Source organism: Diabrotica virgifera, chromosome 2 (genome assembly GCF_917563875.1).
Source record: "Diabrotica virgifera virgifera chromosome 2, PGI_DIABVI_V3a".
NCBI lineage: Eukaryota > Metazoa > Arthropoda > Insecta > Coleoptera > Chrysomelidae > Diabrotica > Diabrotica virgifera.
In genome coordinates, this window is record NC_065444.1 from 14,452,751 (window position 1) to 14,480,253 (window position 27,503).

The 27,503-nt window shown below is 32.8% G+C and overlaps 1 protein-coding gene across 1 annotated transcript in view; it reads left to right on the forward strand.

The window, feature by feature from the left end:
• The window catches only part of LOC114345508 (uncharacterized), a 285,375-nt gene that overhangs the window by 5,653 nt on the left and 252,219 nt on the right, over positions 1 to 27,503 (forward strand). The window contains exons 2-3 of the mRNA XM_028296355.2: positions 1,379 to 1,433; positions 8,654 to 8,702. Of these exons, the coding sequence (XP_028152156.2) occupies positions 1,419 to 1,433; positions 8,654 to 8,702 (64 nt within the window). The 5' untranslated portion in view covers positions 1,379 to 1,418. The remainder of the gene's footprint in view (positions 1 to 1,378; positions 1,434 to 8,653; positions 8,703 to 27,503) is intronic.

The window sequence follows — 27,503 nt, forward strand, 5'->3', positions numbered from 1 at the left end:
TCATTTGCCCTCATTCACGGCAGTAAAGTAACACTTTATTGTACTGAAAGAAGAATTTTAGTTTACCTGCCGCGATTTTTAATCAATTTAACCGAGATTGAATGTAAAGTGGTCCATGGCAGTAATCGATTATTTATTTGAATTAACTTAACATTTATTTACTTTATTTATTAAAAATATTGTACAAAATTTGCGATATTATCAATTACATTTATGTCAAATAGTGAAATTCTGTAGTATTTTGTAATTATATTCATATAAAAAATATTATCCGTAGAAAAAATATTTTCACATATTCGAAAAGCTGGTATTTTACTTTACCGATTGGCTAATTATTCAATATTGACAACTATCGATTAAAAATCGAAAGCGGCCATCTTGAAAAACTTATGATGACATTTAATACACTGCCATTGTCATGAAATTATTATTACGTCTAAAATTTAGAAAGTTCTTGAATTGTAAATTGCAAGTAAGTGTTAAAACCAATATCAAATTATGTTGACGATAAAATTTTGTATGCATCACGTCAGTAAAGACTCTTTATCGAACTCGTCTGTTATTCGCCTCGCTTGTTCTTCTCGTAATATCAGACTCGTTCGATAAAGAGTCAATTTACTAACTTGGTACATAAATAACTATTACACACCAACAATCTTAACTACGTAGGAATTTTGATATCTTATTCAATATTAATAAATTAAGAATCAGACTATAGTCAGAATAATATGTATTTTTTTTTTGAAAATTTATTTTTGATTGAATATTTTCACGGCCAACGTAATTAAATATCACTAAAATATTGTTGCAATTGTTTGGCTTAAAGAATCACAAATAACTCACAAATTAAAGCAGTTACGTATAGGGATGCAAGAAATTATAAATTGCAATAAAATAGCCTATCATTGTAATACTAAAATAAAGGGTGTTCCATTTAAGAAAACTCAGAAAATACTCATTCCAGTTTCGACATTTTTAACAATAGTAGACTACATTAAAAATAATTTGAACATAAATAAATTTTTTGATGTCAAATCACTACAATTCTACAGGTGTGAATATTGCTACGAAATTAATAGAAAACTTAGTTATCTTTTAAACTACCTCGTTTAATATTATAAACTCTCATATTTTAAGAAAGGGTGTTCCATTAAAAAAGATAAGTTTGTTTCACCCTGTCAATACATGTAGCCATGTATATTTGAAAATATTTTAAATTATGACCCTATCTTTGCTTCAACTTTTACCTTTATAATTTTTTTCGTACATCTTACGACAATCGAATTTAGTAACACTACTCTTGTATAGAAGCAAATGAGAAGTAAAATAATTCAAGACTAACAGTTTGAATTTTTTTTAATGAAAGTTTTTTTTTCAGATGTATTTCTAAACATCATGTTTCCTCACATCGACTGTGGATGATCACGTCTAAGGTAAACTATATGTCAATATTATTATTTACTTTTTAACAAGACCCTATTCATTTACCTGTATTAAATTGAAAGGTCCATTAATAGCAAAAGTATTATTAGAAGATTAGCAAGAGACTCGATAAATATGTTTAGTTAATACATATACATACATAAATATGGTAGGGGAGCCCAAGCGGGAATTTTTGCAGTTACTTGAGCGCGTCAGATTATCATATGGGGAGAAACCTGGTACTCTGAAGATGTACCTCTACCATATATTGGCTCTTAACACAGGGAAGTTCGTTAAGGGGGCCCGAAAAAAAATCTATCCTTAAAAATACTCGAAATTGTCAGATTAAGATAAGGTAAGTTAAGTACATGCAAAAGTTTGATTTGAGCGGGACGTAAGGAAATGGGTGAGCCAAAAAGTTTCACAAAAAAAAAACGAATATTTCGCGAAATGAACGTCAGATCGAAAAACTAAAAAATACGTCTTCAATATTTTTCAAAAATCTATCGAATGGTACTAAACATGACCACAACATGACCCCCCACGGAGAGGGGTGAACATCAAATCGAAAAACTGCAAAATACACTTTCAAAATGTTTTTGAAAAATCTATCGAATGGTACCAAACACGACCTCCCACGGAGGTGGGTGGGGAGTTACTTTAAAATCTTAAATGAGACCCCCAAATTTTTATTGCAGATTTGGATTCTTTACGTAAAAATAAGCAACTTTTATTCGAGATATTTTTTCGAATTATGGATAGATGGCGCTATAATCGGAAAAAACGATTGTTGGAAATGGAAAATTAAATTAAAAAATGGAAAGTCCCCACTAATATGGAAGATTGTACTTAACTTTTTTTGGTTTTAGGACCTAATAATCACAACCCAATAGGTCCCCATAACGCTCGAGTGACTGCAAATTTAGCATACTTTGCTCCCCTACCAATATGCCTATTAAAAATAAAGGAACGAATAGTATTTTATAGACCACTTCTATTATAATAGACTACCTACCTCTATAATTTTCGCACCCCGTTTGGTCGTCTTTCATAAATCCGGCAAATAAGAGCGCCATTCTATTGTTTCAACATTTCCTCTTTTTACCAAACTGCTCATTTTAAGCAGAAGATTCATTTTGGAAGTCTTTCGCCGGCTTTTTTGAAAATATCAGCTGGAATACGATTTTCTACTGTCCTTGTGTTATTTTTTAGGTCTCTTATTACTTCTTTAACTTCATTCAGAGTTGGCTCCTCCCAAGTCTCCACACCATCATCTTGTTAATTCTAATTTCCCTCCAGGACCGCATGTTGGTCTGTATTTAGAAGAACTTCGAAATCCTAGGCCCATCTGTTTATTTTTTTTAATTTCTCCTAGAAGTAAACCTTTTTCGTTTCTGCAATACGCTGTATTATTATTTTTTTATTTTTCTGGATTTCTTAACTGCTCGGTAGAGATTGTTCACCTCTATTTTTGTAAGCTTCTTCTATGTATTCAATTGCTTTTCTAGCTGTTCTTTCTCCCTTCTGCAACTTTTTTTGAGTTATCTTCTTCTAGCCACATCGTTTTAGATCGTATTTTGGGTATTTCCTCTGTCATTTTCTAATTTTACTTTGTTTTTTCTTGCCAAAGCTTTTCTACATTCTTGATCTAACTAGTCTTGAGGTCTCTTTACTATATATTTCCGTCGCTTCTGAAATAAATAATATAGAAACAAAGATTAAAAAATTATTAAAAATCCTGTATAAAAGGTATATTTATATTAAAAAACACCGTTTCGGGTTACACCACAGAACGTTTTAGAAATGACAATTCCATCATCAGTGCTGCTTACGAGGTATACATGCTTGAGATACCAAAAATATCTGGGTAAAAACCCTTTAAATGGTATAAAGCAGTAATAAAGTAACATTTTTTTTTATTTAATATTATCTGACGTCTGACTTTTTCCTTGATTTTATATCACGGCAACGTAGAACTCCCAACCATGTGGGTAACTTGCCCTGAGTGGCCCTGAAGGCAAACCTCACCATTTGGATTCTAGCTATGTAGTTAGCAACCATTTAGAGCGTTTTCACCCAGATATTTTTAGTAACTCAACCATGTATACCTCGTAAGCAGAACTGATGATGGAATGTCATTACGAAAACGTTCTGTTACATAGCCCGAAAAGGTTTTTTTAATATAAATATACGTCTTATTTTAATAAATTTTTGTGATTTATAGCTTACAGCCAACTACAGGAAATTATTTTTCTTGTGGATTAAATAAAATTAGTTATTAGTCGATTAGTGAAGCATTTTGGCTCGAAATTTTTTCGTCCAGCATGGATTTACTTGAAATTTTCACAGAAAGTAAGGAATAGTCCAAGGATCATTTTCTATATCATGCCGCTTTACTCTAAAACCTTGGGGGTAGTTGTCACCCCATCTCGGGGGTGGGAATTTTTTATTACATTTTAACCATGTAAATCGATGTAAAATGTAATTCTAAGAAAAAAATGTTTTTTACATTTTCTTCGTAAAACTAATACTTTATCGAGTTATTCGAGCTTGAAAGTAACAGTTTTTCGTCAAAAAAATCGATGAGTCGGAAAAAAGAGGGGTTTTTTTAAGAATACCTCGAAAAATGTGCATTTAATCAAAAAACTGTAGATATTGAATAGGTAGTAGATAGAATTGTATCTTTTAGTAACACAAACTAAATTCTTTTTCTATAATATCTTTAATACCAATACAAACCGAGATACGGCATGTTAAAAGTTAGCTTTTCTCGTCAAATGCATAATTTGAAATATTAAAAGCCATATAACGGAAAAACTCTGCATTTTCAGAGGAAAACTTAAATCATCTTTCATTACCTTTCATAGAATAATAATAAAAAATTTCTAACATGAAAATAGAGCGACTAATGATCAAAAAAAGTCGGTACCTGCTTTTCTCTGCAAAAAAATCAGTGAAAATAACCCCCTAACTACCCTCCTAATTAAAAATTGGTCTTCACCTTTCTGTAATTCCTTGTATATTGGTATTGTCAATATACCCAAGAAGTACCTATTTTATTTGACCTATTTAAAAGGCCTAATTTTAGAAAAATGGGAGTTTAAAGGAAAAAAGAGTTTTTGCAATTTCGTATTTTTCACCTTTTACTTCAAAATATCTCCGAAAATACAGGAAATAAGAAAAAAATGATAGACTACTAAATTGTAGCCTTTTTAATAACTAAAATTGTATTTGGCATATAATTTCATTACAGTGAATGGTTAGCGAGATATAGCTGTTTAAAACCTATATTTACGAGCAAACACCCCCTTATTCGAGCCCTTTAAACCCTCCCCACCAATTAAAAACTAAGGGATATAACGGAATTTAATTTACATAGTCTTATCATCATCATCATCATCCAGCCTTCTGCATCCAAAGTTGAACATAGGCCTCCCCTAATTTCTTCCAATTTTGTCGGTCTTGGGCTTTCTGCAACCAATTCCCAGCAATCCTTTTGACGTCGTCTGTCCATCGTGTAGGTGGTCTACCTCTACTTCTTCTGTCTTCTCTTGGTCTCCACACTGTAATTTTTTGGGTCCACCTCCCGTCCTTCATTCTGGCTACATGACCCGCCCAATTCCACTTCAGCCATGCTACTCGCTCTATGACATCTGTGACGCCTGTCCTTCTTCTGATTTCTTCGTTTCTGACCCTGTCTCTGAGAGTCAGTCCAAGTAGTGACCGTTCCATTCTTCTTTGGGCCACTCTAAGTTTCGTTGCTGTGGCCCGGGGTAACGATAATGTTTCAGCGCCGTAAGTCATGACTGGAAGCACACATTGGTTGAACGTCTTCCTTTTCAAATAATTTGGCAAGTTGCTGTTGAAGATGTCTGATAGAGCTCCATATGCGGCCCATGCTAAGGTAATCCTTCTCTGTAATTCAGCAGTTTGATTGTCCCTGGCAATTTGGATTTCATGCCCTAAGTATTTATATTTATGGACCAATGCTATTTCGTTGACGTCGACTTTTGGATTTTCGCTTGGTACCAGGTTTGTCATGTATTGTGTCTTTCCAAAATTTACGTTTAAACCAACTTTTTTACAGGCGGCATCTAACTCAGTAAGCATAGTTCTAATCTCTTTTAAGTTGTCTGTTATAAGAACTATGTCGTCTGAATCGTAGGTGGGAGAGCCTTTCACCGTCGACATTTATTCCTTTGGCGTACCACTCCAATTGTTTGAAAGCATGTTCAAGGACTGCCGTAAAGAGTTTGGGAGATAACGTATCTCCCTGTCTAATTCCTCTTTTGATTTTTAATTTGGTATCTTTGTGTAGTCGGACGGCCATGGTTGCATTATTGTATATGTTCGCTATCAGTTTGGAGTACCGATAATCTATACGACTTTCATCCAATGCTCTCATTATGCTGTTAATTTCAATCGCATCAAATGCTTTGCGAAAGTCTACGAAAGCCAGGACCAATGGTCGGTTGTATTCGATAGATTTTTCTATAATTCCTTTTATGCAGTGTAGGTGGTCGTTAGTGCCAAAGTTTTTCCTAAAACCCGCCTGTTCTCTAGGTTGGTAAAAATCCAATTTTGTTTCCAGTCTATTTGTTATTATTCTTGTGAATAACTTGTAGAGGTGGTCTAATAGGCTTATGGGCCGGTAATTTTCGAGGTCTGTTGGATCGCCCTTTTTGTGTAATAAGGTGGTAAGTGCACTGTGCCATTTTGTAGGTGTTTCACTTTGGTGCAGGCATAAGTTGAACAATTCCTTTATGTTGTTTAAAAGTCTGTCTCCTCCAATCTTTAGGGCTTCTATAACGATATTGTCTTCTCCCGTAGCTTTATTTCTTTTCATTTTTCTCAATTCGTTCCAGATTGGTTGACTAACCTTTTTCCTAAATCTTCTAGTGACTCATCATGGCTTTGTTGGCTGTTGTACAGTTCTATATAGAACTCTTCTACTACCCTTAATAATTCATCTCTGTTGATGATGATTTTTTTATCTCTATCCTTTAATTTGGTAATTTATTTTTTGCCATTTGTTAATTTTCTTCTTAGAACTTTGAGCCTCTTGTTATTTTTAATTGTTTGTTGAATTTGTTCATTTTTATATTTTCGGTTGTCCGTCCTAATAGATTTTTGTATTCTTTTACTTATCTCTCTAAGTTCGTGGTGTTCTTTATTTCTATTACTTTGCATTTTTCTCCGCTCTTCCATTAATGCTTGTCTGCTTGTGTTTGGGGGCTTACTCTTTTGTTATGTGATGTTTTTTGGCAGTGTATCTTCTGGCTTTCTTCTATAGCTTGTATTATAATGTCATTAAGGGTGTTAACATTTAGGTCTGTATTCCTGTCGCTTTCGAGAATGCTGTTGATATGTTCTTCAAATGCATTTATATTTTTAGGCTCGGTCCAGGTAGTTGTGGACTTCTTTTTGATCATGCGGTATCTCTCTTTCCCAAGGTCTATTTCTATAGAGGCTTTTACCATTATGTGGTCGCTACCTGTTGAAAACTGGTTTAGAACTGTAACGTCTTTAAATATTTGCTTCTTGTCGGTGATTATAAAATCGATCTCGTTTCTAGTTTTTCATTTGGGCTCTGCCACGTCCAGAATAGAAGAAGCTATTCATTTGAAATAGATTTTTCTCCAGCAGGAAACTAAGTAAAGTTTCACCGCGTTCGTTTCTATCTCCCAAACCAAATTTTCCCAGTGATGTTTCTGTATCGTCTGCCTTTCTTACCATTTTAGCGTTAAAGTCACCGCATATTATGGTATAGTGTGTTGTTGTATCATTTAAGGCTAGAACAATGTCATCGTAGAATTCCTCTACTTCGTAGTCCGCATGGTCACTTGTTGGGGCATATACCTGTACGATTTCTAAGGCATACCGTTTATTTAGTTTTAAGGTTAAAGAAGTTACTCTAGTAGAGAAACTTTTTACTGATATGATGTTGCTTTCATGCTTTCTATGTACAAAGAAGCCAACGCCTCCTGTTGTTTCAGTTTCACTACCGATCTGATAGAATAAATGACCTGATTTCAGCTTTTTCAGGCTTTCTCCTCTCTGTTTTACCTCGCTGACGCCTATCACATCCCATTTAATTTTCGACATTTCTGCTTCCATCTCTATAATTCGTTCTTCAGTTGCCAGGGATCTAGCATTTATGTAGCGACGTTGAGTTTTAAGGGTTTTCTAGGTTTGGTATGTTTACTTGTCATAATCTTGTCCCCCCCAGAATCCGAGTTCGTGGGACAGACTATCAGTTTAGTGCGAGATTCTGGAAGTTTTTTCCTACTCGCCTGGGGTACTTCACTTTTAGATAATGACATTTTCATTTTGTTTTAGGGGGTATTTGGCGTGATTTTAAAACCTGCCGCGCTTGCCAAGACGTGTTGGCCGGTTTTTATCGGAATTACATTTCCTTAATTCCAGTTATTACAGTTATTCCGCTAATACTCGGTCGTCAGAGCCTCGTTTGTGGTAACAGGGTTCACCAACGTGAAGGTGAGGTTGACATTTGAGTAGGAGAGGCTATTTGAGACGCATCACTACCCCATCAGAACCCCACATAGTCTTATAGCTCTTTAAAAATCCTACAAAATCATTTTTGAAAAAACTTTTTATCGCCAAAAATGAAGGAGCTATGTTTATAAATCTTATTTTTATTTTCGAAATATTCGAATAGTCCGCTTATGGAACATTTTCAATGCATGTATAATACCACAGAACTGGTTCGTAAACTACCACAAAACTATTTGTATTTGTACTTCTACACATTTGTAAATTCGTATTTTTGCGTAAATAAATGTTTTTCTAATTTTTTAATTCTACTTTTTTTCTGTATAGATCTATTAAATTATCTACTTATAAAAATTCTAATGTTCTTAAGTGTGGTTTTTAAGGATTGAAATAAAACAATCATTATGTAACTAATAAGAACCAACTGTTGACAATATTAAAGTTTAAAATGTTATTTTATAATTTTTTACAAGTAGTTTTTTAGGGGTAGTTTTCACCCGTAAAAAACCAAAAGCGTACAACGGCTCAATATAGAAAATGAACTAGAGGGTGAAATGAGCCTAATCCAAAATTTTTGTACAAATCCATGCTGGACGAAACAATTGCGAGGTTTCGCCATTTTTTCAGTTTCATTTCCTCGACTATATTAAATAAACATTATTACAGAAACATTTTATTTTTTTTTAAGATCTACTTATAATCCTTTGAATTTTTGCAGGAATTGATGACGGATAACTATTCCTACAACAAACGATATTCTATAACAGGTAAGTTCTTTTTGAATGAATGTTAGCAGCAAACATTTCGTATAAACTGTTAGACACATGGAAACATCTGCGTCGCGATAGATAATAATATAATAATAGTAACGTCGCTTTGTGCCCCAAATGTGTTTACCATTGAAGACAACTTACAACTATGTTGTGTACATATACATACACATAGTGACATACACATATTATGTATATAGCCTAAAGTGGATGGAGATTACACCCATGCCACAGACAAAAACTTGAAATGATCTTGTTTATTTTTTGTTATTTGGTCTTCATTTTTCATCCCTTTTATGCAGTAATATGCATAATTTAATAAATGTTATTATTCTTTTGTGAATAATTCATGCAGCAGCAACCTTGTAATAAAAATATAACCATGGATTGATTTCCAGGTTTATCAATTTTTCATATAACTTATATTTATGTAGATATATTTTTGTAGCACAGCTCAGGATTCGCTAAGATTTATGTGTCTAAGGCGGCACACATAGTGAAAGCGGTTTACGCTAGCGGGCAAACCGCGCGGTTCTCGCGCGCGGGTATGGTAACACAGTGAAGACGGGTAAAAGCGAGAGAGATCGTTCAAATCTGGCAGTTGCGTCTACTACTTGTAGCAAAATGTCGTCTTCCGATGATGATATAATTGCTTTAGATTCTGTTTTGACTAAACTGAAAAGAAAGAGAGTTGATGTACATCCTATTAATCGAGAAAGATTAATTTATGGAGAATATCATCATCTATTTCAAAAATTAAAAGATAATGAACGATTCTTCCAGTATATGATAATGACTCAAGAGACTTTTAAATATATTTTGGAGAAAGTGGAGTATCGTTAAAAACAATATTAAACGCTCAACTTACTGTCAACCAACAGAATATCGAAAGAGTTGAGAATATACATATCTGGGTACGAATTTAAATAGCGAATGGGACTACTCAGAAATTAAACAGCGAATAATAAAAGCGAAAGCAGCATACTTTAGAATGAGACCCATTTTCAACAGTCGAGACATATCATTAAAAACAAAATACCGTCTGTTGAAATGCTATATATTCACAGTTCTGCTCTACGGAATGGAAGCTTGGACACTAACTGTTACATCTATGAATCGGCTCGAAGCTTTCGAAATGTGGTGTTATAGGAGCATCTTACGTATATCCTGCGTTGACCGAATTACTAACGTGGAATTCCTGCGTAGAATGGGGAAAGAGTGTGAATTTCTCATAACCATCAAAACAAAAAAATTAGAATATCTAGGACATGTAATGAGAAATCAAGAACGTTACGGCCTTCTCCAACTGATTCTCCAAGGGAAGGTATGTAAATGGTAAAAGAGGACCGGGAAGAAGACGCATTTCCTGGCTTCAAAATTTACAAAAGTGGTATAATACCACTACCACTGAACTGTTCCGCGCTGCGGTAGACAAAGTCAAGATAGCCATGATGATCGCCAACATCCGGAACGGATAGGCACTTTAAGAAGAAGAAGGAGTATCGTTTAATTAAAAACTGGTGTAATTTACATAAGCAGGCTATCCTTCCGGAAGAAAGGCTTGTTATAACATTGAGGTAAGTAGTTTTGTTGTAAATTTATTTTTCAAGTACTGATTTAGTTAATAGTTAATACTGGAATGGTTTTAGAAATACCTAAGTCACACAAAATTACGGTTTCAATAAGATTGACTTTATTACTTTTGTTTATTATAATGTACAATTATTTATAAAATTAATCCATGGAGAACTATTAATTCTTATTATAAAAGAGCGAATAAACTAAATTATCATTGCAGTAAACATTAAAACCGCGCGGAAAAAACTAAATTCCCTCTAGCAAAAGCGGTCAGGCGGGTTGAGGCGGTTGGCCCGCGCGGACCTGCTTTGACTATGTTCGTGTACATTTAAAGACGTGCATTCTTTTTGAAAACGTTTAAAAGCGGGTCCCGCTAGCGTTGCCCGCTAGCGGAAACCGCTTCAACTGTGTGCGCCGACTAAGAGCAAGGACACACCAGGCGGCACGCGTCGAATCGACGTCGAGGCAGCGTAAAACACATGGCGCGGTATAACAGCGGCAGCTATGCTACGATTTAAAGTATTTGTATTTCGTTGTTGCCAAATTTAGTCGCGTGTTGGCTACTGTACGATAAGATGTCTGAAAGTTATGACGATTTGTCTTTTGTAATAAATACAAGTGTATTTTATCTTAGATTAAAAAAAAAGAAACGCAGATATTGGATACATCCGATCATAAAGGAACGAAATTATAAGGAATTTTATACACATTATATTAACATTAATAAAATAATTATTAGTGGGTATTACTATATTTTATTATTATATTTTTATAATATTTTATTTAGATTAAAATCCATTTTATTATTAAAATAAAAGCCGTGTTCAAGAAATAACACCGTTATGAGGGAAAGCATATCACCTAAGAAAAACTATTTATAACGCTAAGAGGCATTCCATTCTATGGTACGCCACTGAGCAAATACAGGTGTTAAATTGATTAAATAAATTATTCAAATTAAAGCCAAAGTACGTATCGAGAAAGACGAAAACCAGAATATACAAAACCGTAATAAGAGCAACAGCCACCTACGGATGTGAGACATGGGTGCTAAATAAAACAGAAGAAAAAAAGATATAGAGTTGAGAACGGAACGTGCTAAGAGCTATTTTCAGGGGAAAGAATACAGATACAGAAGACGGCTGGCATAGAAGCACCAATCAAGAATTAAGGATGCTTTACAAGGAACCAAGTGTAACAAGATACACAAAGTCATAAAGAATCAGGTGGGCAGGTCATGTCGAGAGGATGGATAAGGGAAGAATGCCAAAGATGGTACTGCACAGAAAACCAGTTGGGAATAGGAGACGAGGTAGACCAAGAAAAAGACGGCAAGAAAGTTTCAGGAAGGTGTAGTATCGATGGAAATTACACACTGGAAAGAGGAGCTGAAAAATAGGATATAGTGGAGAACCATAGTTCAGCAATTTTTACATAGACATCAAATAAAATTATATATAAATTATTAGCATAAACTGTATTATCTAAAATTGTAAATACAAGGCCTGTAGAGCATAATAAATAAAATAATAAATAAATAAATAAAATAATAAATAATAATAAATAAGGTTTTTTTTATTATTTTGTTTGAATATTCATCAATGCGCATATCCCAAATAGCTGGTCTCATCTGAATTTCATTAATTAATTTTTCTACATGTGTATTTCCCATCACAAAAACACGATCTGACAACACTCACTACAGAATTCGCTAGAAAACAGCTCAAACGTGTGTCGTAGATATGCCGTCGAAGTCATAAAACCGATTGGCGGTGGATGGGTTCCAGGATATGTCGCCAGTAAGCCGCTGCATCGAAAATTTTAAGAGCGTCTGGTGTGTGTTACTGCATCAAAGTATAGTAAGGGATGCGTCGCTGTCGACATCTCAGCGGGGGTTCAGTCGACGTACGCCGCCCCGTCTGTGTTACCTCTTAGGGTTTGGCCACACGGGTGATTTTTTACATGAAATGATTTCATCTAAAATTGGTGGAGGAGGTAGTCAAACCAATGGGCGTCGTAAATTATCGCGCCGTAAAAAATCTCCCGTGTTGCCAAAGCGTTAGGGTACGAACATGCCGAAGATACATGGATGAGTGCGGCTTAGGTCGCGATTGCGGTCGGTACATCGATGTCAAAACAAACCTTCATTTTCTTATAAGATCGCACATACCGAGGATGTGTCACTCGTTCACCCTCGCGACCTATCGCGGTTTACAGCGATGTCGATGCCAAAACAAAGTAGTTTGTTTTACATCGCGATCGAGCTGCTGCCGCGCGGTAAACTAAAGTTTATTGGTGGTTTTTTAAACCACGTGACATTCGCCGGAGATACGGGTGGTGTATTTTAGTCATTTCTTGTTGTAATCAGGTTGCGACAAGTTTTGGTTGTATGGAAACCGCAAAGAAAACCGAAAGGAAGGAATTTTCGGTATGTTCTACCCGTCATCGATGTAAACGTCGACCGCGATCGCGACCTACCATGTATCTTCGGCATGTTCGTACCCTTATTTTCTATTGGCTTTGTGTTTAGTCAAATCTGGCGACCAGTCAAACTCCAATTGGGTATTCAACATCATAACAGCTGTTCGATACAGCATCTGATGTAAGCCTCTCTTCGGTGTGCCCATTTATTCCTGTTCATTGTTTTTTGCATTAATTCGTGGTCAGCCATTTGCTTGACGTCATCAGTCCAGCTTGTTTGAGGTCTGCCTTTACTTCTTTTGCTCTCCCTTGGTCGCCATTACAGAATTTTCTTCGTTTAATGGTTGTCTTCCATTCTTCCTATATGTCCTGCTCATGACAATATTTTCAATTGTCTGTTACTTTTGATCGACTTCTTATTTCTCCATTGGATTTACGATCGCTGAGGTTAATGTTGAGCGTTCTCCGTTCCAAAGCTCTCTAAGTCACTTGTTTGGGGACTACATTGTTGCTAAAAGCTCATGTTTCAGTTCCATATGTCAGAACCGGCAATACGTACCTACTGATCGAAAATTTTTGACTTTGAGATATTTAGTAATAATTTTGATTTAAATACTGTTTGTAATCATCCGAATGCGACCCATGAACATCTTTAAGTTAACGTTTGACAGTTCGATTTTTTGTTTTAGCACTACGCATTTAGTCCAGAAAGTCACTGCGCATCCGCTAGGAAAAATATTCTAATTCGGATTTCTTGCACAATCTTACTCAAAAACGACTCCTTTTAACAAATTTCCATGTTGCCAGGACCAAAAGGTGGTCAAAAATTTTTTAAACGTTTTTTTTTGTTTTTTCCTAAAATTATTTTTATTGCATGGAAAAAAGTTTTTTTAGGTTTTTTGGATCATTCCAAACAGAAAAGGTCTTTAGTGACTTTTTTCTAAAAATGATAGTTTTTGACATATAAGCGATTAAAAATTGAAAAATTGCGAAATCGGCCATTTTTAACCCTCAAAGACTATGTGAAAAACTGAAAATTTGAATGTTGCCAAGGTAGGTAGATATTCTTTAAACATCGATTGATGAAATCCCGAAGAGTTCTTTGCAATACAATATTCAAAACTCCTTTGTTTTTTAATGGCGAATCAAGCGTGCGCGACACTATTTTCCACCGACAGTATGGTGCAAATGAAAGGAATAAATTCGTTATTTCGAAAATCGGCGACTTTAAGGAAAAATCCCGAAACAGGTCGATTTTTATTTTTAAGTTATGATATTGTGGCATATATGGTATACTAGTGACGTCATCCGTCTGGGCCTGATGACGTAATCGATGATTTTTTTAAATGAGAATAGGGGTCGTGTGGTAGCTCGTTTGAAAGGTTCTTCAATTCTCCATCAAGTAATGTAAACATTTACATAATTTTTTATACAGGGTGTCCTTCTACTTCTTTTTTTGTCAAATAATTTAATTTAATAAAAATTTTTTGGACACCCTGTATAAATAATTATGTAAATGTTTATATTACTGAATAGAGAATTGAAGAACCTTTCAAATGAGCTAGCACACGACCCCTATTCTCATTTAAAAAAATCATCGATTACGTCATCACGTCCAGATGGATGACGTCACTAGTATACCATATGTGCCACAATATCATATTTTAAAATTAAAAATCGACCTGTTTCGGGATTTTTCCTTAAAGTCGCCGGTTTACGAAATAACGAATTTATTCCTTTCATTTACACCATACTGTCGGTGGAAAATAGTGTCGTGCACGCTTGATTAGCAATTAAAAAACAAATGAGTTTTAAATATTGTATTGCAAAAAACTCTTCGGGATTTCATCAATCGATGTTTAAAGAATATCTACCTACCTTGGCAACATTCAAATTTTCAGCTTTTCACATAGTTTTTGAGGGTTAAAAATGGCTGATTTCGCAATTTTTCAATTTTTAATCGCTTATATGTCAAAAACTATCATTTTTAGAGAAAAGTCACTAAAGACCTTTTCTCTTTGGAATGATCCAAAAATCTAAAAAAACTTTTTTCCGTGCAAAAAAAATAATTTTAGGAAAAAAACAAAAAAAAAACGTTTAAAAAATTTTTGACCACTTTTTGGTCCTGGCAACATGCAAATTTGTTAAAAGGAGTCCTTTTTGAGTAAGATTGTGCAAAGAATCCGAATTAGAATATTTTTCCTAGCGGATGCGCAGTGGCTTTCTGGACTAATTAATTTTCTATATTATTATAATATATTGTCGAGAGTTATATCCTCAGTTATACATAGAGATTCGTTTGTTTTGTTAGATAAAGCAGCTATTTAGCTATTTCGTTTTTACTAGATTTATATTTATTAATCTTATTTCCTTTGATTTTGTATTTAGGTCTAATAGCATTTCCTGCAATTCTTCTCTGTCTTTTGCTATTAGCATAACATCATCGACAAATCTCAGTTGGTTCAAACTTTCGCTATCTATCTTCACTCCTTTATTTTCCCATTCTAAAGTTCGAAACATATATTGTAGAGCTAAAATGAATAGAATGAGTGACAACCTCCTTCCTTGTCCAATATCTTTCTGTAGAAAATCCACAAGGAAAAGAAAATTTTTCCTGTAGTTGGCTGCATACCCTCAATCACAAAAATTGAAAAAAATCCTTTGTAAAAGGTATAAATTTTTAATTAAAAATCCCTTTAAGGGCTACATCACAACAAAACGTTTTCGATTTTATAAAAAATCATCATCAGTGTTAGACAGATTGGAGCTGAGCCACCAAAGAAATATTCGTGTAAAAACCCTTTAAATATAATATGGATGCATTAAAGGTGCATACTTAAATAAAAGGCCTTAGAAGGGATACATGGCAACAAGGATAATGCCCTTAGGTAAGGTATTGAATTTCCCAACAAGTGGGATACAAATTGAGTTGTTTACATTTCATTGTCATTGGAATGTAAACAACTCAATTGGCATCCCACGTGTTGGAAAATTCAATACCTTACCTAAGGGTATTATCCTTGTTGCCATGTATCCATCCTAAGGCATTTTATTTAAGTATGCACCTTTAATGCATCCATATTATATTTAAAGGGTTTTTACCCGAATATTTCTTTGGTGACTCAGCTTGCATCCAATCTGTCTAACACTGATGATGATTTTTATAAAATCGAAAACGTTTTGTTGTGATGTAGCCCTCAAAGGGATTTTTAATAAAATTTTTATACCTTTTACAAAGGATTTTTCCAATCTTTCTGTAGCTTTATCTGCTTTGGTTTTTCTTCTGTTTTTACTTTCGATGTTCAAGTAACATATTACATTATACATACATAGATATATTCCGATGGGTGAGTTGCGGAATTTAATTAAAAATGGATATAATAAAACAAACGGTAATTTTATTTTTGCAACGAAAATGTGTTCGTTTAGGTCTCTCGGAGAGGGTCGCGTCGGTATGTGGGAATGGTTCGCATGCTGCGTAGTGACTAAAGAAAGCAACCACAAACGATGATAATGTTTGTATTCCTTTTCCCCTGACCAGATGATCACATAAATCACTATCAAGTCTGGCGTCTACTTTTACGGTTTTAAGGAAAACAATTTCGAATGCATAGCTAGCTGTTGACACCTTAACTGTCTGATAAAATACTTAATTAATGAGGATGCAGTTTGTTGCCGCATAGACGAACAACAGATGTCACAGGGTAAGGCCATAACCTTCGTATTTGAATATGCAGTTTGAATGACTAACGTTGTTTTGTTTTTGAGAAAAAATATTAAAATTACAATTAGCAAAAATAGTAATTAAAGCGTATCGCTATAGATACATAATTATTTTTTATATCGGTCATAAACTATATTGTTGCTTAAGCCATTAAGGATTGCCCAAATTTATATGGAGTGAAATGTCTTCACGTAATCTACCATAGCTATCCAGAGTGTTATATTGTATTCGTTTGATTTTGCGATTTGTATTCTTATTACTTGTATAGTATATGATTTGTGGTGATATAACTTATATCCTATAATCAGCTATTAAAATGTTATAATCTGAGGATTTTTTATTGCAGTAGCACTTTAAACATTGTCCTACAAATTTAGAATCGTTAGCAAACATTTTTTAAACATACTACTAGTACAGTACAGATCAACGTTTGACCGAGTCTGTCAGTCGCTTCTAGGATTATCTAGATTTAGGCAAAGCCTGAAACAGTTTATTTTTCTGTCGACGTTTGACTGAAAAGCTAGTACTCCTGAAAAGCTAGTACTGAAAATTGGCAGGATTGTTCAAAATACCATCATAAATGAAATCTAAAAAGTCTTCATAAATCCGACCCGTGCTAAAAATTTTACGCGGGGTCAAAGGTCACCAAATATGGTTTTTAGCGATTTTCAGCGAAACGGTAAGTTTTATCGTAAAATTAGTTCTAACAAAAAATGTAGATTAGAAAATTATCTATAAAAAATGCCTTATTACTTTTTTCCTGAGAGCCACCGTTTTTGAGATGTAACGATTCAAAAAGTGGTAATCGTCATAATATGCGCACACGTTTCCACACCACCTTTGAGGTAGTGTACTTAGCGCGTTTTTTAACGTGGTTTCCCCAGTAGGCCTTTTTCACGGATCTGTTATGATTCTGTTTAATTTAAAGCTATTTAATAATTGATATTGGCAAGGGTTAAAAATGATAAAAATAAAGCGGTATAAATTAAAAAAAAAGAAATTTATCAAACTGGTTCATAATTTTCTAATACTTCTGCTTCCCTTGTTCTTCTTCTCATTGTTCTTCTTCCTCTTCTTCATCTTCTAGTTCTTCTTGTTCTTCTTCTTCTTCTTGTTCATCCTGGGTGCAAGTAAATTGTCCCAATAATGACACATCGCATGGCTCCTCGATAGAATCAAATGAATCCTCAATTGTTGGTGATTCAACATTGGAGCACGACCGGTTTTGACAATTAGTGCATGCTACCGAACAAAACAGTCCAACTTTTTTGTAACCACATTTAGCGCTACATCCCTTTTTACAGTTGCAAAAAATTGTGATCAGGAGTTTTTCCAGCGCAGGGGGAGTAAAGTTTGAATTGGTTCTAATGAACTGTCGACTAATTTCCATCCCCAGTCTTTTGGATCTAGCTGATAACCAAGCCACACTTGAACTTGGTAATATACCCGAAAACGATGTTGATGAGCAGCCGCTGAGGTTGGAGGAAGGCAAGATAACTGCACTTGTTTTTTTAATTACCCAGGAAGATTACGGTGTAATTTACATAAGTATTTATTAGTACTTAGCAATAAACATTTTGCCTAGAAAGTTATCTTTCATTATTATGTTCAAACCCTTCTGAGAAAAGAATAGGTATAGGCCAATCAAGTTAGGTTTTTTCTAGATATAACGGAAAAGACGAGGTTTGACAGTTGAAATGTATAGTATGAGATATTACAAAAAGACTACCATCTTGGGATTCATCAATTTTTTAGTGGAACATTTTTTAAATAAACAATCAAAACGTCAAACTTAGTTTTTTGCACATAACTTAAAAACTTGTTTATTTAGAAATTTGACGTCCACAGATAACTTTTTCAGAAAAAAAAGATACATCGAATGAGATCCGCTAAATGAAAATCGGTTAATAAACAAAAAAGTTATTGCAAAACGGAAGACAAAATCACTGTTTTTTAATATTGTTAATAACAATTTTATTGTTTATTAGAATATGTTTTAATATAACTAAAATTGAGGGCATTATGGTATTTGAATGGTGTGCAAAAAATGGTCCAGATCTGTTAAATAGTTTTCGCAAAATTGAATTTGTTTATAAAATTTTTTGAAAAACGAGCTAATTTCTGAGGCTGGTTCAGTTAATATGGCTGAATGTATCTCAATAATTCGGGGCTCATTTCCTTCGTTAAGATGTATACTAACAGCGTATGAAAAAAGAAGTAAAAAAAAATTACATATACGTACACAAAATTATTTGTTAATAAATAGCAGTTTTTAAGCTTATAAACAATTACAATAATTTCGTAGAAATTAGATCAAAAAAAATGGCAATAAAAAATACGGAAAGCTGGTTAAAATACACAACTTGTAAAAAAAAAATTTTAGGTCGTACGACCCTTGGGGTCTGAGATAGCCCCTTTTTTTTGAAAAAATCACTGTTACGTTAATTAACAACACTAAGATCTGAAATTAACCAATATTTTATAAGAAAAGTCAAAGTTTTTAACAAAGTTTTTAGCAAGACAAAATGTTAAAAATTGTTTAAACAGTAGTGTTATAAACAAAAAGTATTTTGCGTTCCGACTAAAGTAAAAAATATCCGGCGTAGTCGACTGACTGAATAGTGGGCGCGCTTGACGACCGGCAGCAACTCCTAAAATTACGTTATACCGACCACAAAAATCAACTTTAAAGTGAATAACAAATTTTCATCATTCCTTATGTTTTCGAGGTCTCCGAATCCGAATATGGAGCTTATTTTTTTCTAGAATTAGTGGAACATGTTCAAAAATCAAATTTTATGCCAAAATGCGATAAATCAATTTTGATGATTTTTCAATTTTAACTCACTGTATTTTTGGTCGCTGTAAATATTTCCTTTTGAAAATTTTACTGTGTTATATTTGAAGCATTTAGATAACAATGAGATTTATCCAAAATGATTAAACATATTAAAAGAGAAGTTGTTAATTTTTAAACATTTTGTCGTCAGATTTCGTTAGTTTCATGCTTACAAAAAAAGTTGAGTGACAAACTTTTTAGTTTATAATTTTAACTAACACAGAAATAAAATATAATTCATGAAGAAGTTTTCCAAAAAAAAATTAATTTAAAATATGCAATAGGAAAAATGTTATGTGACTTTATAGACGAGCGGCACACTGGCACACCCCAAAAAAAGCTTATTTCTCGAGATACTGATACTAATTTTGGTAATAGGTACTTTATATTTTTGATGGTGCCGAAAACGAAAATTAGGGTTGTTTTGAATCTTACGTGGGGGAACATTATCAAAATCGCAACTTTACCCTAAAAATAAAAATCACGTTTTTTGCGTTTAGCTTGCTACAACTCAGTTCCATTGTAATATTTTTTTCTGAAATTTTTATAGTATTTATTTCTCACCATTCTGAAAACAATGGGACCTGCTTCAATATTTCTGTCTTGCTATAAAGAAAGTTATAAATTGTTTGAAGTAAAAGGTGCAGATTCTTGAATTGCAAAGTTTAATCGCAAAAGTTGAGTGACAAAATTTGAAATTTAGCTGTTCAATTAATTTTATGTTAAAATCTAGAGTACAGAGAACAAAATGTTTTATAGAAAAAAGGTGGTGTAACTTTTAATTTTAAGAAAAACGTGATTTCATTTTTTTATTTTTAGGGTAAAATTTCGATTTTGAGAATCTTTCCCCATCTAAAATTCAAAATAAAACTCATTTTCGTTTTCAGCACCATCAAAAACATAAAGTAAGACCAAAATTAGCCATTCACCACAGTGTGGTTGATATCTCGAGAAATGAGCGTTTTTTTTGGGGAGTACCACTCGTCTATAAGGTCGCGTAACTTTTTTTCTGTTGCATATTTTGACTTGAAATTTTCCAGAAAACTTCTTCAGGACCTATGTTTTAATGCTGCTTTGATTAAAATTATAAACTAAACAGTTTGTCACCCAACTTTTATAAGTTAACAGAAAACTAATGAAAAAATTGTTTAAACAATTTTCCGGCCGCGGTAGCTCTTGGTACCTTTTGGATTTGTTATAAGGAACTTTTTTTTGAGTAAGTTTGTGCAAAAAATAAGAATCGGAATAATTTACCTAACGGGGTCGACGATACAGCCTGGACTACACACGGATTCAAAATAGAGAATAAAAAATGGCCTATACCTACCAATCGGGTTCTACTGTACCAAGTTTACTATTTTTTTTATCTATGGTACCACATTAAAATGATCATGTTAATCTTATTTTCATTGCAAAATTATCCAAAGCAAAGCAGCTAATAGGATGTATAAACCTTTTTTAAGTGGCCTTTTTATTGTCATTTTTTATATTTAATTATTTAAAATATAATTTTACTAAATAAATGTGCAAGATAATAATATTCATAAAATGCAAGTTTCTACCAAAATATATAAATATATTATTAAGCTTCAAATCCGGTATACTGTCAATGTTAAAAATGGGCTGCAACGGTCTAGCACTAGCGAAGTAGCGAATGGTAGTCCGCGGATTTATTCTCATTCGGCTACGCCCATTATTTTTTTTTACTTTAGTCGCAACGCAAAATACTTTTTGTTTATAACACTACCGTTTTAACAATTTTTAACATTTTTTCTTGCTAAAAACTTTGTTAAAAACTTTGACTTTTCTTATAAAATATTGGTTAATTTCAGATCTTAGTGTTGTTAATTAACGTAACAGTGATTTTTTCAAAAAAAGGGGCTATCTCAGACCCCAAGGGTCGTACGACCTAAAATTTTTTTTTAGAAGTTGTGTATTTTAACCAGCTTTCCGTATTTTTTATTGCCATTTAATTTGATCTAATTTCTACGAAATTATTGTAATTGTTTATAAGCTTAAAAACTGCTATTTATTAACAAATAATTTTGTGTACGTATATGTAATTTTTTTTACTTTTTTTTTCATAGACTGTTAGTATACATCTTAACGAAGGAAATGAGCTCCGGATTATTGAGATACATTCAGCTATATTAACTGGACCAGCCTCAGAAATTAGCTCGTTTTTCAAAAAAATTTATAAACAAATTAAATTTTGCGAAAACTATTAAACAGATCTGGACCATTTTTTGCACACCATTCAAACACCATAATGCCCTCAAGTTTAGGTATATTTAAACATATTGTAATAAACAATAAAATTGTTATTAACAATATTAAAAAACAATGATTTTGTCGTCTGTTTTGCAATAACTTTTTTGTTTATTAACCGATTTTCATTTGGCGTATCTCATTCGATGTATCTTTTTATTCTAAAAAAGTTACCTGTGAACGTCAAATCTCTAAATAAACAAGTTTTTAAGTTATGAGCACAAAACTAAATTTGACGTTTTGATTGTTTATTTAAAAATTGTTCCACTAAAAAATTGATGAATCCCAAGATGGTAGCCCTTTTGTAATATCTCATACTACACATTTCAACTGTCAAACCTCGTCTTTTCAGTTATGTCGAAAAACGGCGTATTTTTTACTAACTTGATTGGTCTAGTAGGGTGATTAGATTAGCCGACGAACGTGTTTATTCCGACAAAACCCATCTTTACAAATTGAACTAAGGCGCATAAATAAAAATAATTATTATAGCTTAATACTTTGTCATATCAATTTACTATTTTTGTTGGGATTAAGCTGTAAAATTCTAATAATTCTTATTATTTTCGCGTTACATTCACTTGTAAATATTTTTTTGTTAGCACTGTAATATAATACAGCTTATACATTGCATCCCTCGGTAGACCGCAAGCTGTATAGTAGAAACATTATCATATTTATAATCTTATATTATTATGTGTAATATAAGTTAAGTTGACCGATAGAATATTATGTTTACTTGTATTACAGCAATTACAGCTTCAGTGATGTATACACCTGGTGTACTATGACGATTAGAAGTCTTTCAACTCTTTGAATCGTTTTATCTCAAAAACAGTGGCTCTTAGGAAAAAAACTATTAAAATATTTTTTATAGATAATCATCTAACGTACATTTTTTGTTAGAACTAATTTTATGATAAAACTTACCGTTTCGCTGAAAATCACTAAAAACCATATTTGGTGACGTTTGACCACGCGTAAATTTTTTAGCACGGTTCGGATTTATGAGGACTTTTTAGATTTCATTTATGATGGTATTTTGAACAATCCTGCCAATTTTCAGCTTGATGGTAATTATTGTAGCCTCACTCCTATTTTTGAGTCTAGCACCGGTCTATAGGAACTTCTAGGTTTGACTAAAAACTCTTCTAAAAAAATGGAATTTATTTCAGGGTTTTATCTTGTGGCTGTTTGTATATTTGACTATTAAACATCATTCATTTGAAATACAATGTTCTACATAATTTTTAAATGTAAGTTATGTCTCAAATGTCAATATTTTAATCTGCTCAACAGTTCTCTATTGGGTATCTTCATTTTATCTTACGTTTATTTTATTCATCGTGATATTTAGCTGATTTAGTTCATCTTAAACTGGTGTTTTAGTAGGTAAATCTTATTAGACACATTAACCATAAATTCTAAAGTGCATTATATTAAAGACGCTCTATTTTATGCTAGGTATGTTATATCCCCTCTTTGCCCCATAATAGAGTCTGCATTTCCATATTTTTAATGAAATATTCCCTAAGGCCCAAGACTATTATCTGTCATATTCATTTTATTGCTGGTGTTCTAAATGTTATTTCTGAAAATAACTTTACTTTGAGTGCCACGTAATGAAGAGAACGCTTCTAGGCAGGAAGTGAAAGAATCGAAATAACTATTCTATAATTTTTAATATCAAAAAATGTATTATTTAAAAAATTTTGTTTAATTTGATATTTAAAAACTATGACAAAAGAGAAAAATTATGACAATGTTGGAAAGATAATAAGAAAAGAACCATGAAGAATAATGAGATACTAAAGCTCTTCCGAGGATGATAGTAGTATTCCATTCGTGATAGCTGGTCGAATTTTTAATCATCTCCTATCATTATTATTACCATCAATGATTTTTTTCTAATGATGATCCAATTGTGAAAATAATAATGAGTTCCAAACCAGTAATAAACTATTGAATTGCCGCTGTTTCAACATGGCGACTGTTTATTTATCAAATAAACATTTTTTATGTTTTTTGTCAGCAGTAGAATGTATTTTGAGTCAAATAAATTACATACATTCTTTTTTTTTTGTGTCGATTAATTTAATTCAAAATATTTTTTCTTGGACACCCTATACAAATAATTATAACAATGTTAATATTACTGAATAGAGAATTGAATAACCTTTCAAATGAGCTATCACACGACCCCTATTCCCTATTTAAAAATACGGGGTGGGGGAAGTGGAAGGGAGGGAGTTGACAAATGACAGATGTTTGTACCATAAAAATGTGTCCCCCTTGGATCAAAAATCAACCTGTTTCTTCATTTCCTTAAAATCTAATAAATACTGCCAAATATCGAGGTGGACTGTTTTCCTTGGCCCACAAAGTGGTGGAACCCATTTTAACAATTTTACCAAAACGCTCTTATTACATTAAAGTTATCCCTTATTTTAGTATTTTCAGATGCACAGTGTAGGGAGCAACCAATGCTTGAGCCACTCTGCATCTGAAAGTACTTAAATAAGGGATAACTTTAATGTAATAAAAGCGTTTTGGTAAAATTGTAAGTTGTGGGTTAACCACTTTTGCAGTGATAGCCTCATATTATTATTTGAGCCAACAATAAGATATTTGAGATTTATATTTAGACTTATTAGAGGTAATTAGACAGAATTATATATTTAGATTTTTATATTTAATAAAATTGATCTTTATCCATTCTGAATTTCAATAGCATTAGGATTTTTTTGATAAATATTGGTATTTATTGTAGTTAACATTTCCATAAAAAATCTTTTAATTGAAAAAATTCCCTGGGCCACATAAAGAAACTTTAAGAACATGACAACAAACGTTGGTTGATTATTTCAGTGAAAATGTAATCCTACTAATCCTATAAATAGGTTCGTAGATATTGAATATCTTCCCGTAATACCAACAGCTGCGTTATATTAGACATTTAGGATTGATGGGCATGAAAGTTGACTAAATTAATTTATTTTTATTCGAGTTATTCGAGTCTCAAAGTTGTGATGTTAAACATTTGAGTATGTTAATTTATTGAGTTTTCTATTTAATTTAATTTGATGAAATTAAAGGACCCTATCTTTTAATACCTATAAGTAAAAAACTGCTGTTGATACAGGTCGTAGTGTGATGGAAAAAAATATAAGTGCATCAGCTTTATTCTTTGATTCATTTATAATTAGTGTCAGTAGAGTTATTATCAATCTCAATCATTGTTAATCTCAGAGGAAAAATAAAACAATACGCCGAAGCAAACCAAAAGAGAAATAAAGAAAGTAGAAACCAAACTTAATGATGATCTAAAAAAACAATCATAACACAGTGAAATAGAAAATACATGGCAAACCATAAAAAAAAACTATAGTTGCATACAACGACAAGAACTTAAGAATACGACAAATAGGAAACGGAAAAATGGATGACGGAAGACATTTTAGAAGACACAGAAGAGAGAATAAAACACAAAACCAATTTACATCTCTATAAAGACTAAAGACCCGTAGACTCAAAATTCAAAGAAGCAAAGGAAAAGTGGATAAATCAAATGTGTGACGAAATAGAAAACCTAAACAATTAACATGATACATTCAACCTGCACAAAAAAATAAAAAAAAACCTTATCAAGGACCTTATCTAGCTAACAACAAAGGAAACAATTTTAGAAGGAAGCGAAAAAATGCAAGTATGGGAGGATATGCCTCAGTCATCAAATGAGGATTCTCTTTACTCCAATATCTGCAGTTTTGCCGATTCATTGTTCCATTTAAAAAGAAGGTTGCCTCATTAGAAGAAAGGATTTGATGAGTGAAGGATGGATTTTGTTTACATGAATCGCAGAAGTGCTTTGGACGATCTGGATCATCCTCTCTTAATACCCTTTTTTTAATACACGCAAATCATACCAACAGATGATATACGGATGATATATCCCTTTTTTTAATATACCCAAAATCAACCTTTTAGACATGTTTGTATCAGTTGCGGCATTGAATTTATTTGAGGATTTTCTGTCACACTTTATGGCACATATATGTTAAAAAAAGTGATAAAAAATTTAAGGCTCTTTGAGATCTAAGTTAACCAGATTTTAATGCGTCTTTCTCTTTTTAATATAATGATGCCATTAGCCTAATCGTATAAGTACATTTTAGTTTATCACTTTTCTCAGTGTTATAATGCATTCTCTGCAATAAACATGAGTTGTGCCCGATTAAAGTTTTATTAACCTTTTGTCCAGTAAATGAGTTACATTAGACTATTATAGTCGTTATTAAAATATGACAAGTTTAAACCATACCCACATAATGTATCAAGCATGTTTGTATACCGAGTACAGTCATAAAATTCAAAAGGTGTTGTTACTAGCGATGATGGCGTAACATTAAGTTTGGATGTAAAACACATTTTGCAATGAATAACATAGTTTGAAACTAAGTAAATTTGTCACAAGACAGAATAATAAAATACAGGATGTTCCATTTAAAATTTTCTTTCTTTCTCCCCTTCGCTTTGTCGAATTTGGGAAGGAGATTTTTTATCTATTTAACCTATTATATTTCCATTTAGCAGCCTCTTCCATTCCTTTCTATTTCCTGCCATTATTTTCAATTCCTCCAGTGATTTTTGTTCAACTTTCCCGCCTCTACTACTTTACTCTATTACTTGTATTTTCTTCTTGGTCTGTCTTTTTTTCTTTTTACGATATTCTTTGCTTCATTGGTTTTTCTTGTAGTTCTGTTTTCTTCATCTTCAAAAGATGCCCATACCAGTTCATTTGTCTCTTTGCTATTTTCTTCATTATTGGTTCTTGGTTGGCCATTCTCCTAATAGTCTCATTGCTTAATCTATCCCATTTTGTCTTTCCAATTATCCTTTTTAGGTGTCCCCATTTAAAATAAGTACCTTATTACAACTTATGCTAATAGAACGTATAAAACTTTGGACCACCCTGTAAAAAATTTATATAATAAATATCTGTTTACATAAATAGTACAAATAGTCTTGAAACTTAATAATACCTTAACAGCTTAAAAGGAAAATTAGAAATAATAAAAATGAATCAATTATTTATTATCTAAGATATCTGAAATTAAACTCCAAAAAAGGTGTCAGGAAATCATCTGGGTTTGATTTAATTACTGGAGAAATCTTAAAACAACCCCCTGGAAAGGCCATAGTAAAGCTGACATATCTTATAAATGCCTCGTTCAGATTAAGATATATTCCCAAGATATGGAAAGTAGCAGAGGTCATAATGATCCTTATACATGGAAAGCAACCAAATACAGTATCATAGTCGTATAGGCCGATTTTCTTACTACCTGTAATTTTAAGCTATACTAGAATCTATTGAAGGCTCTAATTCCATCACACCAATTTGGGTTTAGAGAAAGTCGTTTTCCTATGGATCAAGTCCATAGAATAACGGATATAATAGATAGGCCACTAGAAGAAAACAAAGTTTGCTCCGCTGTCTTCCCCAACGTAGCATAAGCTTTTGATAAAGTATGACACGAAGGGCTTAAATATAAAAGAAGCAGGATTTTGCCAAGTAAATACACATAATTATTGGACTCATACATATAAATTTCAGATAAAGTTTTTAGTGTTAAGCCAGAAGAAGCCTACTCGGAATTAAAAGAAATGAATGCAGGTGCACCACAAGGTAGTGTGATAGGACCAGTCCTGTACCTATTATAAACTAGAAATACCCCTGAATTAGATTATAACACAATAGCTACCTACCTTTGCTGATGATACGGTTGATGAGTGATTTATTGGTCGTAGGTGAAGACCATGAAAAAGAAACAAGAAAACTACAAACCTCTGTTAACAGACCTAACAACTGGACAAAATGCTGAAGAATTAAATTAAACGAAATGAAGTCAGTACATATTAATTTTATAAAACAAGAAACAGTTATGTTTTATGTATATGTTATAGT